The sequence below is a fragment of the Dermochelys coriacea genome, chromosome 2, assembly GCF_009764565.3.
Source record: "Dermochelys coriacea isolate rDerCor1 chromosome 2, rDerCor1.pri.v4, whole genome shotgun sequence".
Lineage (NCBI taxonomy): Eukaryota > Metazoa > Chordata > Testudines > Dermochelyidae > Dermochelys > Dermochelys coriacea.
The window spans coordinates 32832517-32848348 of NC_050069.1; the positions used below are offsets into that span (position 1 = coordinate 32832517).

Here is a 15832-nt window from a genome sequence, read left to right on the forward strand (position 1 = left end):
CTCCTGACTCAGCAACATTGCTAGAAGCAGGCAAAGCCCCCCAGAACTAACTTGGACTGGCTGCTGTTACTTTTGGGCTAGACTCAGGGGTGAAAGTAGGTCTTGGGACTTACCGGTACGGGGCTGGGCTGGGGCCGGCTCTGGCCCCCAGAAGGGGCCGGGCCTCGGGCGGAGGGGGCAGGGCTGAGGGAGGTCAGAGCCAGCCCCGGCCCACCCTGTACTGGCAAGTGCTTCCTTCCCCCTCCCCGGGGTAACAGCGGCAGCCTGGGCCTCTGGCAGCGGTTTAAAGGGCCCTGGGTGGTAGCGGCGGCCGGAGCCCTGGGCCCTTTAAATCATCCCCCGAGCCTTGCCGCCGCTTCCCCAGGGCTCCAGCAGCAGGGCTCCGGGGATGGGGCTCCGGCCCCCACTACTGCCCCGGGCCCTTTAAATTGTCCCCGGAGCCTGCTGGAGCCCTGGGGAAGCGGCAGCGAGGCTCCGGGGATGATTTAAAGGGCCCAGGGCTCGGCCGCCGCTAATGCCCCAAGCCTTTAAATTGCCGCCCCAGCCCCGCCATCGCTACCCCAGGGCTCGGGCAGCAATTTAAAGGGCTGGGGGCTCCAGCCACTGCTGGGAGCCGCAGGCCCTTTAAATTGCGCCTGGGGAAGCCGATCCACCCCCGTACAGCGCACCGGCTCTTGTCGGTACACTGTACCAGGGCGTACCGGCTTACTTTCACCTCTGCCTAGACTGTTATATTTCTTACTCAGCTGCGCAGGAAGTATGGAGAAGTATGCCCCTTCTTACTTCCCTGTTTGGCAATGTAAAGGGCTGGTTGTTCCAGCCACAGTGGGAAGAGCAAAGACAGCTTGTCTGAGACTCACTCTTGCAAGCAAGTGGGTGGAAAGGGTTAGAGAGTGCTCTGATCAGCCAGGGTAACTGACCAGGCACATAGCGGGAATAAGATGCTTCCGAAAAAGGATGTAATAACTTTACTCCCCTCCCAAAACAAAGTGGGAGCAAGAGAGGAATTATGATTAATAAGCATTCTCTGGTCTGATCCGAGGCTAGCTCTGTGCTGCCCGTTACTCTCAGTCAGACAGTAACATTACACATTCTAGCCCTTTCTTTCCACCCCTCTTCTCTGGGTAGACATGGTTTTCAGCTGCTCTCCATGCAGAGCTTATTGCAGAAGCAGACCTGAATTATAGACATGACAATGAGCAAACTGCAGTGTAACAGTGGTTACAGAAATATGACTGTGTACTTAGTTAAGGTATAGGTACATCTGGGCGTGTCATATAGCGTGTGGTGGTGAATTTTATTCATGAAGACAATACAAGATGAATGCACAGTGCAAATGAATAGTGAAAAATACTGGCTTTATTTTACTCTTGGAAAGAACAAATAAGTGACTGAGTTCTCTGGGACATGGGATATTTCTGGGCTCAAAGTGACATCATGGTTCAGGGCTTTTTAATATAATATTTATTTTAAATAAATAAGTCATGTATTGTGGGCATCACAAAAGAGGTGAGCATTCAGGAGGCATTCAAATAGCCGTAGGAAGGATTTTTTTCTTAAATATGTTTGACTATCTGTACTGGGTACCTTTTTACTATGACTTGTATTTGGGTGCTAGTAGTTTTATTGTGTTTGTACAACTTTGAATAAAGCACCATTTCTGTATCTCCAAGAGATGAAACCTAATGCTTATGCACACTAATGCTGGTTTACACAGAAGTACTGTTCATATGGTGCAGCAGTTTTAGTGCCAGGTATCAGACAGCCACTTTCTGGAAACGAAAAATGAAAAAAGTTGCTTTCAAAGAAAAATAATTTATGCTGAGGCATGTTTACTGGTTTCAGTAAAATGATAATTACATTTCTGAATTTCATGCATATCGATTGATTGAAGCAATCTAATGAATGAATATTCTGGATCAGTTTGCTTATCATATTGTAGATATTTATAGGATAATAAAATACTAGAGTTGCTCAGTAAAAAACCCAGAAAAACACCAAAGCAAAACAAATATTTCAGGTGTAATTATCCATCACAGAGACAAAAATGCCCAACCAAAATACTTAAGCAACCATAGATGCATTGTACAATATAGTAAATAATTAAAATTAACAGTATACATTATATTATATGCAGTGATGTTTTGCTGTAGACAAGTGTGCGTGAGAGACCCAAATAAATGAGTCGTCCAGAGTATTTGGTATGTGCATTGAATTGCATTCTAGCAAAGTGTGTTAAGGCCTTAGACTATTGTGTAGTCAGTAGGACATACTGTCACCAAAACGGGTCTGTGTTGATAGTGCACTCTCAATCTGGTCAGCTGTAGCCACACAGCTTATGCCCTTGGACTTGAAGGCCCTTCTGTAGTTCTGGTACGAAGGATCTGTGGGGAAAAAGCTGCCTCATTCTCACTCTTGGCCCATAGTTACATTCATACGGGAGGTGCGCAGTCAGAACTTGGCTATATATGACACATGCACACAAATCAATTCTTATTTTAACACATTTTTGAATTTGTATACTTCATGTTATAATATTCCATTACCATGCTGAGTAAGAGGAGGTTAATCTTGGTTCTGGGTTTTCAGAAGTTATCTCTGATTTTGTAGGTTTCAGAGTAGCAGCCGTGTTAGTCTGTATTCGCAAAAAGAAAAGGAGTACTTGTGGCACCTTAGAGACTAACAAATTTATTTGAGCATAAGCTTTCGTGAGTTACAGCTCACTTCATCCGATGCATTCAAATGCATCCGATGAAGTGAGCTTTAGCTCACGAAAGCTTATGCTCAGATAAATTTGTTAGTCTCTAAGGTGCCACAAATACTCCTTTTCTCTCTAATTTTGTACTTTCACAGAATTATGGAAACAAATATTTACAGTGGCATTTTATAACACTTAGGTATCCAAGAACCATATTGCACCTACAAAATGGTGCGTTCATCTCTTGGGTGCAGGAATGCAGGAACAAAATGGGCCTTGTCTTTGTGCACAAGTTGTGTGTCTTAGAGAATGCTGTTTCTGATTTGTGTGTGGTATAGTCCAAAAGTTTTCTGCCATCTTCATTTTACTTATTAGTTAACAAATCTTATGTTCATTTTTTGTCTTTTCAGATGACACTGGCTGCCCTAGTAGCCAATCAGTATCTCCCGTTAAGACTCCTTCTGATGCTGGAAACAGTCCAATTAGTTTTTGTACAGGCAGTGATGGAGACTATACCAAAAAGAAATGTAATGCTGGAATGGTGGGGGAAGGAAACCCACAGTCTGCACGATATAAGAAGGAAACAAAGACAAACCTTGTAAAACCAGGTAAGTACATTTTAGATTGTTTCATTTTGTTAATTTCTCTTCAATATGTAGAATGTATTTAAAAGTTCTCATCAAGCAGCACAGAGGATTTTGTTTATGTAGCCGGTGAACAAAAAAACAACTGGTCCCTTTATATATGATTAATTGCAAGATTTGAACAGCAGTAAGTAGTGTATCTTTTTAGTGACAACATAACAATTTGAGACCTTGATAGAATTTTTTTAAGACTCGATGTGATGTGAAATGTGCTGAAATGCAAATTTTTCTGGGTAGAAGTTGCACATATTTTTGTTTTTCTTCCTATGTGACACATTCCTATAAATCATTCTGGGACTGTGATAGAAGGAGCTTTGCTTAACTTCTTTCAACACATGTTTTTTTTTACGTATCAAGTCTCTTTAGACCAGATTTTTAAAGAAATTTCGGCATCTCAAGATTCAGATTGAAACCTAGGGGGATTTTCAAAATTGCCTAGGTGCCTAACTCCAGTTGTTTTCAAACATTCAGCTAGGCACCTATCTGTATATTTAGGTGCCTAAATACCTTTAAATATCTGTCCCTTTGCTCATAAGTGCACCCTCAAATGTGTGCATCTGGGTGGGTTTGATTTTAATGAGAGCTTTATGTGTACATCTAAGAGAGTAATTTGGCTACTATTGTTTTCAGACACTAACTTGAGCTTAATAAAAAGTGAAATAATAGATTTAATAAGTGTGAACATCATTGGACCACATGGTCCTTGGTATGAGGATTATGTGAGATCCCACGTAAGGGAAATTGGGATATGGGGAATGTTATGCATCACTACTGTTTACCTCCTTTTTAAATTGCTTTTTTGTGTTTGCCTTTTCAAAGGGCTTGTTTTCTTCATTTTTTCCATTGTGGAGTTGAGAGTTAAACATAATTGTTAGTATGAGTTTTTTACCGAACGGCGAAATGTTTTAGCTGTACTGTTACACTCTAATAAGTTTCAGAGTAGTAGCCGTGTTAGTCTGTATCAGCAAAAAGAACCGAGGAGTACTTGTGGCACCTTAGAGACAAGTACACCTCATTCTTTTTACTCTAATAAGTGGAGTTGATGATTCAGTAGACAAGGTTTGTTCCTTTTGAGCTCTGAATCAATTACCTAACATGGTTTTAGAGGGCACTCTGCATCCCAAGGTGATATCTCTCAATTGAGGGTTAAAATGAAGTCTCTGATCACTTACGTTCATTAAAGATTTCTAAGGACCCAACCGTCCCTGCACCATTAAAGTCAATGGGAGCTAGGGTGACCAGTGTGAAAAATCAGGACAGGGAGTGGGGGGTAATAGGCCTCTATATAAGAAAAAGCCCCAAATATCGGACCGTCCTTATAAAATCGGGACATCTAGTCACCCTAATGGGAGCTTTCCCATTTACTACAGTGGACTTAAAATCAAGCCCTAGGTACTTATTGCAAAGCATCAGGGTGGACTAGCTCAGGTGAACTCCCAGATTCCAGTTTGGGAAGGTATCTTCTATTTTAAATTCCACCTACAGTTCCAACTAGATATGATAATTCATTTTCTTCCTATCTTAGATTGTTGGGTTGAGGTGCTCTTAAACAACTACAATGTTCTCCCCTGAAGGCAGCTGCAGTTCTTTCTGAGAGCAAAGTGATTATGTATAATATAACCATTTTGTGCCATAAGTGAACTGAGCGAGTCATTCAAAGCTTTTCTCATGTCATTACAATCTTGTTAAGCCACACTTTTAATTTGTTTTTCTTTAAACTTATTAAAACAATTTTGGAAATTGTTTTAATGAGTTTAAAGAAAAAAACCCTAGCCAGAGGCCTTCGTGCCTTGAATTAAACTTTACTGGCCTTATAAGAAAAGGAAAATTATAACTGATTTTAGAGATCTCTAGAACAGCCCTACTATCACATCGTGATGTCATGATTTTACAGATCTTGCAGTCTACAAAAGCTGAAGACAAAATGCCTGTTACTATTGGAAAAGGAAATTCTTGTCTTTCTAACATTCTGGGGTTTTTATATCTAACCCAGGTGGCTCATGAGATATTGGACCTTTAACTTTATGCTGGGCCAGGACTAAGTATCATCACGACTGTGGCTTCATGGAGCTGTGTAAAATTTGTTTGCGGGGGAGAGAAAGAAACATTTCTACTGGACATGTTTGTGTGTTGTGTTTTGTTTTGTTTAAATCAAGTGCCCTACTGTGGTGGGGTTGTTTGGAGTAGAGTGAGTAGAGCACATGAGTCGGTTAAAGCTGCAAGAAAAATACAGTCTGTTGAGTGAAAGTTATATGGATATGAATATAGCCAAAGGTAATATTTGTAGAGCACTTTGGAAATCTTTTTTGTAAAGGCCCCTGTACATGTAAAATTATTAAGTTACTTGACACATTAACTAATTTTGTTGTTTAAAATTATTACATGTGCATTATAGTATGACATAAAGTTGATAGTCTCTTACTAACAACAAGAAGCTGACTCCATTTGAGATAAGTCTTTGCAGACTGGCTTGCTTTGCATATTTAAATAAACTACTTTTTTAATTGTGATAGTCCTTTGAGCAACAAGAACACATGTTTTCTCCATATTTATATCTTTGAGATCCCCACCCATTCATTCTGGAGAAACATTATTTTGTCCTCATTACGATTGCCTTCTTCATGCAGGCAGATTGCTTATTTTGTGGCTGTCAGGGTCAGTACATAGGTGAGTTCACAATCTGTGTTCCTCTAGTAAGGTTGTTAGAGCATAAGCTTTCGTGAGCTACAGCTCACTTCATCGGATGCATTTGCTGTAGCTCACGAAAGCTTATGCTCTAATAAATTTGTTAGTCTCTAAGGTGCCACAAGTACTCCTTTTCTTTTTGCGAATACAGACTAACACGGCTGCTACTCTAGTAAGGTTGTAACCCTTGTCCTGAGAGCTCAAGCACATCAGCCTTTGTGACGTGCCAGATCTCCACTGTGCGAGAGGCAGTAGTTGAGGTGGTACTTGATTCTTGGTTTCCTGTGCCAAAGAAAGTATTTTCAAGCTCCTCTCACCAACCACACCACACCTTTCTTGGTGGAATGTTATTGAAATCTCTTCCTAACTGGCAGGAGAAAATATTCTTGAAATGGAGAGAGATAGTTGAGCTCCACTCCCTTCCCTCTGCCTGTGGGGATTGAGGCAATACTTGTTTAGCTCTGCTTTTCCCGTCTCTCTCTTGGTGTGAGGCAGGTCCACTCCCTATACCCTGTCTGTGCAAGAGTTTCTGCTGATTCTCTCACACAGGGAGATATGGCCCCTATCCTAAGAAACTCATAATGTAATTGAACACAATATACAGTGAAAAGAAAAGGAGTACTTATGACAACTTTGAGACTAACAAATTTATTAGAGTGTGATGAAGAAACAATAAGAGGGAAGTAGAAGGAAGTATGAGGGTAACAGGAATAAGTCCATGTGATTACATAAACTACTTGTATGTACAGCTTGATGGTTCCCAGCCATTTGAAAAGATATTTTAATTAAATATATAAATAACATCATTCCTCTTTTCCCAACAATTCTCACTGGTTTTATGAAGTTAATATCTGTATAGGATTTACACAGAAGAGTAGCATAACAGTGGTTGCTTAGGGGGAGCTACAAATAAACCACCCCTAACATCACCTTAATTTATAGATATGTGCTGAGCTAATCTTATGTAATTATATATGTGTATCATACTGCCACCTTACTGGGCATTTGTCCATTGTTTTTGTCATTATTTGCCAGGGAAATCCTTTATTCCAGATGTAACACTCAAGCAAATATTTAGATAATTCCAGAAATCTCAGTGTGGGATAGTGGTTAGATTGTGCTCTTGGGACTTCCCTAGCCTGTTCCCATGCTGTTGTCCAACAATTTTTTTGTTGCTCTGACATTATCAGTTTCTCTCTCCTTCCTACACTTTGAAAAAATCAAATGCAACGTGGGATCAGTTCCTGGAGCATAAGACACTAGGGTATTGTAGTAAATCTTCTGTGACTCTTGTCTAATAAAAATGTAAGTTTTAACAATCCATTCATAATTTATGTTGTCTGCCTAGTGAACCACTCTTAATCTTCCAGTGCATTGTTGCTGCATTGTGATAAACCTGTGACTGAAAGTTTTGTATGCTTAGAAATGTTACTTATTCATATCAATTTATAATGTATTGATTGTGCACTACATGTGGTTCAAACAAGTGTTATTACAGAAGAATTTCCAAACCAGTTTGAAAAAGGAAACCAATACCCCTCATTCAAAAGAAATTGCACAACACACAGATGAGTGCGTGTGTTAGAATTTAAAATTTGCACTGAGTCTTTCACGAAGGATGAGGAGATACTGGCAATAAGTACTATGGCATTAATCCACATTAGCTTGCCTGGCAAAGCGTCATGACCCTTTTCATCTCAGGATTCATTAATCCTATTTTGAGTGTCACTGATTTTCTCAATAATAAAAAACAATAGAAAATGTGTTGCAGAGAACAGTTCTGACAGGAGAATGTCCTACAAGACATCTGATAAGTCCCATCTCTAAATTCTGTAAGTCACATGAAAATTTTATTAAGAACATTGGCAGGTTTTTTGTTCTTTTGAGGTCGGTGTCTTCTCACTTGTTCAATTTCAGTTGGAACATTCCTATGAAAAATTGTTTACTAATGTAAATAAGGCATTTGCTGATGTTTTGCTGATGTGGTTGTATTCACAAATAGTGGTGTAATGATTAGGGGAGTCTGAGAGTATTAGAGATGAGTGAATTCCAGGTTCACTGAGTCAAGCCCATCTGTGTTATGTTTATCTTGAGCACCAGATTTCTTACTGTGCTCAATATTTGGACGAGAACAACATGTATACTAGTCAACTGATCATGATTTCTGGGGACTTCCTACCTGCTTTTTAGAATGTCTGCTTTGCAGTAAAAAGAGAGAGAGCTCCAACATATGCCATACTTCTTTAAAAGATTATGTGCACCCCAATAGTGAACACAACAGAAACAGCCCTAAGTTGAAACATAATGTCATCTAAAGTTCATTCCCCATAGAATTTTCTCCTGTTGTTCTCTCTGATTCGTGTGTGGATGTAGAGCTGTGAAAATAACTGATTATTCAGTTGTTTATACAAAACTGGAACAGCTTTAACAGAGAGATTGGGGCAGACACACCTCAGAATAGCTGATTTCTTAGTAGGTAGGGCATTCTGTTGAGGGGAAGGAGATGTAGGTATAAGTCCCTGTTCTAGAGTGGAGATTCAAACCTAGGTTTCCCATATCTCAGATGAATGCCCTAACCACTGGACTGTGGGATCTAACTGTCGTCATTATTTTACCAATTCGCGAAATGTTTCCAAACTGCATTTTTTGGTGAAAAAATGTTTTGGCCAAAAAAGTTTTCCTAGCTGTAACATGGACTTCAAAACCAGATGCAGAATGATAAAGTTTGTCAGGTCCTGTCCACCAAATTGTCTAGCTAGCAAATATTTTGTAAAACAAATGTTTTTTGACATTGCTCTTTTTAGCTTGTTTCCTTTCCTTGCATTTTGTCCCTTCTCAAAATGGACGATGTCCATTCATAAAGCCAGCTAGTGCTTTCAGTTAATATGCTGCATGAAAAGAGCCCTGCTGCATAAGCTCGATTTTACTTTCACGTCTGTTGCTATGGCGCTGTGTAGATTTGCTTACTTGACCTGCTAACGCAAGGAGTTATTAAAGGCTCCGTCTCCATGGATACACCAGTGTGAAAATATATTCCACAGAAAAATTAAGATACACATTGCTCTTCAAAAGAAAAAGATACAGTGTTTTGGTATGAGGCTGTACTCTTGACTGTTCCCAAATCTGGGCTGTGGGAACTTAGGGTAAAATATTCAAAAGTGTCTAAGTGATTTAGGAGCCTAATTCCCATTGAAAGTAAATGGTGTTTAGGCTTGTATGTCACTTATACACGTTTTTTCTGACACGGCCATTTTTATATTGCAGTCTCTTACTTTAAATGTTTATTTATCAAAAAGAAAAAGATTACAAAAATGATTTAACTATTCATGTTACACAATATTAACCACCAGACTGACACACTTTCTCCATAGTTGACTATTTAAAGGAATATTGAATGGTTTTCAGTATATAAGAGTTAAGAGCCACCTTGTGCATCCAGCAGACAAATTTTACCCACAACTGTTTTCTTTGCAAAATGAGAGGTCACTGCTATTTGTTTACTTTACTAAATAAATGCTACTTTTGAAAATGCTTTGAGTAAAAATGTCCAAAGCACCTAAGCAACTAAGTCCTATTGGAAGTCAAAGATTAAAGTATTCTTTTACTTCTGTTTTTATATACTTACATTTTGATCACATTTTCTACATCAATACTAGGTAGCTTGCAGCAGCAATTATAGGATAGCTAGCTTCATCTTTGTTCAAGAAATATTTTTTTCCAGCATGCAATATGAAGTAACAGCAAAGTGCACTTTAAGCTTTAAAAGTTTTGTATTTCTGCAGAAAAGTCTGCAGAAGCCTATTTTACTAGATATGGCCTGGATAAGTAAAAGTTTAATTCTACATAAAAGGTTTTCACTAGTTCCAACCAGCTAGGGAATATTATGTTACACAATAGCATTAAACAAGAAGAATAAAACTGTCCTGGATCAGAATGGAACTGTTAATGTTATTAAGCTGCCATTGAGACAGTAATGGCCAAATCATAGGTTTTAGGCTCCCTCCACTTTCAAAAAAGGATTTCAGCTGTGGCTCAACATACAGTAGATACAATACATGCTTCTTGGTATTTTTAAGATAATCATTGTGTGATTCAAGTTTTGGAAAAAAACAGGGGCAGGTGGAGGATGGGAAAAGCTATATTTCCTTGGGCAAAAATCCTACTTTAATGGACACCAAGGGCTCTTTTTTCTACACCAATCCAATATGACATCTGAGCCAAACAAAAACAATGAAACTGATGCCATACACACTGCACACAGCCTGCATTTATTTTAAAATATGTTAAAGGTTGACCTTGAATGTGCTTTGCAGTTTGTATATTTACTTAATTGAAGCTTTTGCCATCTACTTTTCCTGGCTGTTTTCTGCTGTCTTCAGTCTGTTTTGCCTTCATAAGAGAAATATTGTGCATATGAAAGAGGCCGTAATAAATCCTCCTTCAGGAAAATTTGTTTTTGTAATTATGCTGTGCTTTTAAATTATAGTCTCTGTCAGCTCAGCAAATGTTTGAAATAGCTTGCTGAATCCCTAATTCCATTAAAAGAATTCTGTGCCAGGTCCAGCAAGATTTTCCCATTTTGTTCCCACTGAGCTCAGCTTTCATTTTAAATCATTGGTCATGCAATACCACCCATAACAATCTGAATTTTTCATTAATTTTTTGTTACTTTTCTGCAATCATGTCATCTGTTGCCTTAGAATGTACAAATTAAATTCCTTTAATCTCTCTTCATAAACCATGCTATCTAATTCTGTTGTTATTATTAAAAAGAAAAGGAGTACTTGTGGCACCTTAGAGACTAACAAATTTATTAGAGCATAAGCTTTCGTGAGCTACAGCTCACTTCATCGGATGCATAGCTCACGAAAGCTTATGCTCTAATAAATTTGTTAGTCTCTAAGGTGCCACAAGTACTCCTTTTCTTTTTGCGAATACAGACTAACACGCTGCTACTCTGAAACCTGTTGTTATTATTGTTGTCTTTTGGTTTTCTTGCAGTTTATTGATGCCTTTTCAACAAGGTTGCTGGGTTTATATTGTGTTCCAAGTGGTGCTTAATCAAGATTGATTAATGACTTCCTTATTTTTCTCACATGCAGTAGGCCCTTATATATGCAACATTTTGAACACTAATTCTCAGAGTACCTTTTTAAGTATATGTAGTTGGGGAAACTTGAGGTAAAAAAGATAAATTATTGTCATGGTCAGGATTAGAACACTGATTTTCTTAACTCATGCCATCAAAACCCTTGGAACAAGCATTACACCCTTAGTTGATTAACGTGTTGCCTCTGTAGTCTCTGCTTCCATCCCAAATCCCACTCCATGTTACTTTCCAGTTAGTGTTGTCCAGCTTTGTTCTTCCAGATGTGATTTCTTTCTCACTCTTTCAAATCCAAATTAAATCCTATCGGGATAATTACGACCTAATATCTAAATTCCCAAAATTGTTTTGTAATCTTCTTTGGTCCCAGTTGTGTTGACGAACTGCCTCCAAATTTGGTAGCATCTGCAAACTTCGTCAATTTACAGTTTCTGTTTATTATGTGTTTATTAATAATTAGTAATTTATTGGAATGACTAGACCAGGGATCGACAACCTTTGGCATGCAGCCCATCAGGGAAATCCGCTGGCAGGCCGGGATGGTTTGTTTACCTGCAACATCTGCAGGTTCGCCCGATCGCAGCTCCCACTGGCCGGAACAGCCAGTGGAAACTGCGGGAAGCGGCGCAGGCCGAGGGATATGCTGGCCGCCCCTTCCCACAGCCCCCATTGGCCTGGAACGGTGAACCGTGGCCAGTGGGAACTGCGATCGGCCTAACCTGTGGACACTGCAGGTAAACAAACTCTCCTGGCCCGTCAGCAGATTTCCCTGACAGGTCGCGTGCCAAAGGTTGCCAATCCTTGGACTAGACAGTGTTGGCCCTGTACAGATCCTTCATGGTTTCTCTCTCAATATCTCATCCTGGTTTAATGCTGCACTGTTAATAATTAAATACCCTTTGTTTATACTTATTTAACCACCCCATAGTATTCCTGTGCATACTTAATTGCTTTATATTTTCTAAATTGTTTTTGATCATTCTTATTTTTCAGACAAGGGAGAAATTAGTGAAGATTGTTCAACTTTTAGGGGTGTATTTTCCCACTTATATATATGAATCCTATTGTATTTGAAATATGTGTATTTCGGTTGAGAGACTAAAAACTCTCGATTATTAGATAAATGTTTTCTCATTGGTTGAGTGGTAGAGTGGTGTATCCCAGGTACTGGCTACTGATATTTGGATTACATTCCTAGCTCTCCTATTGATTTCCTGTGTGACCACAGGCAAATCACTTAGGTGTTGTGATGCTGCTCAGCATTGCCACACCTAATTTTGAGGCACCTAGAAATCACAGGAACAATACTGCAAAGGAGGACTTGTAGCACCTTAGAGACTAACAAATTTATTTGAGCATAAGCTTTCGTGAGCTGTGTATATAAATCTCCCCACTGTATTTTCCACTGAATGCATCCGATGAAGTGGGCTGTAGCTCACGAAAGCTTATGCTCAAATAAATTTGTTAGTCTCTAAGGTGCCACAAGTCCTCCTTTTCTTTTTGTGGATACAGACTAACACGGCTGCTACTCTGAAACAGGAACAATACTGTGCACCACAGAATCTGAATTAGACACCTAGGCACCCTAACAATGGATGGGGAGAGACGGGTGCCTTAGAATGCAATCTACAAAAGCCCAAGCACTCTAGGCAGGAAGCCATCTAACTAGTCAATGGGAGATTATGATGAGAGGGATATGTCTTAAGCCTTGCCCCCTTGTAGAAAGAGATATCTAAGTCTGGGCTTCAGGGTGGTGCCTACTGGGAACCCCTCTCCTGGAGTCAGATGTCTTAGGCACTGAAGTTGTTTCTTGTGAGAAGAAGTTAGGTGCCTTGTGAGAATGGAGTAGGAAGTGGATGCTGGTGCTCATTTTATAACTTGTAGCCCAGTGGTTAGAGCACTCACCTGGGATGTGGGAGACACAGGTTCAATTTCCCTGTCTGCCTGAGGGGGAAAAAGGATTTGAACAGGGGACTCCTACTTGCCCGGTGAGTGCTCGATCCACTGATATCCTGGGATATTCTGGTGTGAGGGTCCCGCAATCTCTCCTGTTGAAGTTTTTCTACTTTGGATAAATAATTAAAGTCATTGAAACATGGAGACCTGATCCTGGGTCTCTCACCTCCCATGGAGGTGCCTTAATCACAAGTCTAGTGAGTCACACTCTCTCTATCTCTGCCCCGGTTACTCTTTAAGTATTTATACACAATGGAATAGCTTCAACAGGGAAGACTGAGGAAGCCCCACATCAGGATATTGCATAGCTCAGTGGTTCAAGAACTCACCTGAGAGGTGGGAGACCCCTGTTTAAATCCATGCTCCCCCTCAGGCAGAAGGAGGAATTGAACCTGGGTCTCCACATCCCAGGTGAGTGCTCTAACCACTGGTCTAAAAGTTATAAAGTGGGTAGCACTGACACAACCACTTCGTCCTTCTATTCTGGCCAGATTTTGAATGAGACCCAATCCAGTAGGTGGCCTCTGAGCATGCCTACCAGATTGGGTCTCCCCTCACGAGGTATGTGGACAAATGCCTATCTTCTCCCTGTTCATGGATTGCTTTGGGACTTAGGTGGGAGATGGATGTCTGGACACCTTGAGTGTCCTCCTAGAAACTGAGGAGCCTAGGGAACTTCTACTGCAGACATGTAGGCATTCAGTGAGTTTAGGCATCTATTGGGTTAGGTGGCAGCTAAGTGGGAGTTTTGTAGATTGCAGTAGAACCTAAAACTGGGATTTAGGCACTTAAGTACCTTTGTGAATCTAGGCCTTACTTTCTATGGCTCAGTTTAGCATCTGCAAAATGAGCAGAATATCTCCCTCACCGTCTTATGTGAATTAGTGACGGGTTTTAAAGCACTTTGAAATCTTCAACTTAAAGTTGTTAAGAAATGTTCTCAATACCACCGCCCCTGTTCAAAAGTTAAAATTGGAAAAACTTTAGGAGAGAGCCATATGCAGGTCTCAGCCTATTGAGAAAAGATTAAAAAGAGAGTTGAAAATTACTAAATTAACACTCCACACAATTTACTTTTAATTTTTACGTAATCAGTTTAAAAAAAAAGAGAGAGATTGGAAGACATTCATATTTTTATCAAGCAAATAAGTAATATAAGCAAAAATTATAAGGAAAATTATTCTAATGCTACTGTAAATCTTTCAAACACAGACACAGGAGAATAGAGTCCATCATGTCTCGGGTCTTACTTTTCACAGGTGTGTGTTTTGTAACTATTATCTGTGTCTCCTAGGATAGTTAAGGCTACATTTAGGCATTTTTTAGTGCATCTTATTTGTAGTTTTGTAAGAATTTTGATTAGATTTTATTTAAAAAAACCCCCCAAACCTTGAAGTATTTGTTTAATTTGTTATGAAGATCTAAGACTGTTTGTTTTTAGGTGTTGGACATTTCAATGTAGTTCTTATCTTCCTCAGTTTTGGAATTAAGTCAGTAAGATATTAACTCTCTAAATCTAGGAATTGAGCTTTCTGACAGTGCTTAGTAGAACTGACCAAAAAAAAAAGGTCCTGACTGTAAACCCTCAAATATTAATATGCTGAATTGCACAGTCTTGGTGTCTTTGTAATTATTATTAGTTAATGATACTCTGTTGAGAAAAAATTAAGATATGACAGCAGTAGTAACCCATGATGTATTGCTTTTTATCTAGAAACTGCCTTGACTTCATTAGACTGAAAATAAGATTGTCAATTTATCCACAGCTTTGTTGTTTCAGTAAGTGACATTTGAAGTGATAACAAAATTGGCTTTTTTTTAATGCTTTCATTGTGTGTGTTCATAGTTGGTAAATATTAAATGAGATTATGAAAAACATCTTGCTCTTTGTCCTTGGAACTGTGGATTCATTTAGTTTAGTTGCTTCCCATATAAATTTCTCATTCCAATGTTTTTCTCTTTGCTAAAGGAAAACACATCAAACAGAGTTAATTTTTTTATGTATGTTATAATTAAAAACATCTGATTCATATTAGACGTGATTTGTTTAAAAGCTTTCAACATAAGATGGTTTGTAAGTGTTTGTAGGTATTGTGTGTGTACTGTACTTTTTTTCCTGAACACCTAAATGACATTAACCCAACATCAGCCTGTCTTCCCTTTAGTTATCAGAGCCAGGCTCAAAGATGTGCAGGAGGGGCCTCCAGAAGCCCCTTGTTAAAATTCTGTGACCAAACTGCATGGAGGGTTGCAATGACTTCCCCGTCTCAGATGGAGCTCCCTGTGTGTGTGCTGTGAAATCATCCCTGCCAGAGCAAATTGCATTAAGTGTAAGGTATCGTCCAAAATATCCAAGTACAAGTTGAGCCCCATGCTGTATTATTAGCAATATACTCAGCATATTTTTTCAGATGCCAAGTTTGAACATTTCTAGTGAAGGGTACTTAAAATGTTCATTGGCCAACTGAGGCTTCATTCCTCGTTCTCTATGCCTATGAGAGCATTTTTGTTTGTTTAAACAAGCAGATTCCCAAAATTCTTTCTGCCTGAGGAGCAAATGCTCCCTTGGGACAAAGGTTTTATCCCAGGCTAAGGAGGGAAATTTCATAGAGGTCTCTTGTTGAATTATTGTCAGCACAGTTCAAACTATATATAGCAGTAGAAAAAATATTTAGGGCATGTAGAATTCCAGGTGAGGGATCCTTTCAGTATATACTAAATAGAATTAAAAATGATTCATTT

General features: G+C 39.3%; 1 protein-coding gene across 3 annotated transcripts in view; it reads left to right on the forward strand.

Annotated features, from left to right (window-relative positions):
- Positions 1-15832, forward strand: part of SYBU (syntabulin) — a 54087-nt gene that overhangs the window by 19045 nt on the left and 19210 nt on the right. For all 3 annotated transcript variants that reach the window (XM_038393283.2, XM_038393279.2, XM_038393282.1), the window contains exon 3: positions 3109-3306. In XM_038393283.2, coding sequence (XP_038249211.1) covers positions 3109-3306 — 198 coding nt within the window. The remainder of the gene's footprint in view (positions 1-3108; positions 3307-15832) is intronic.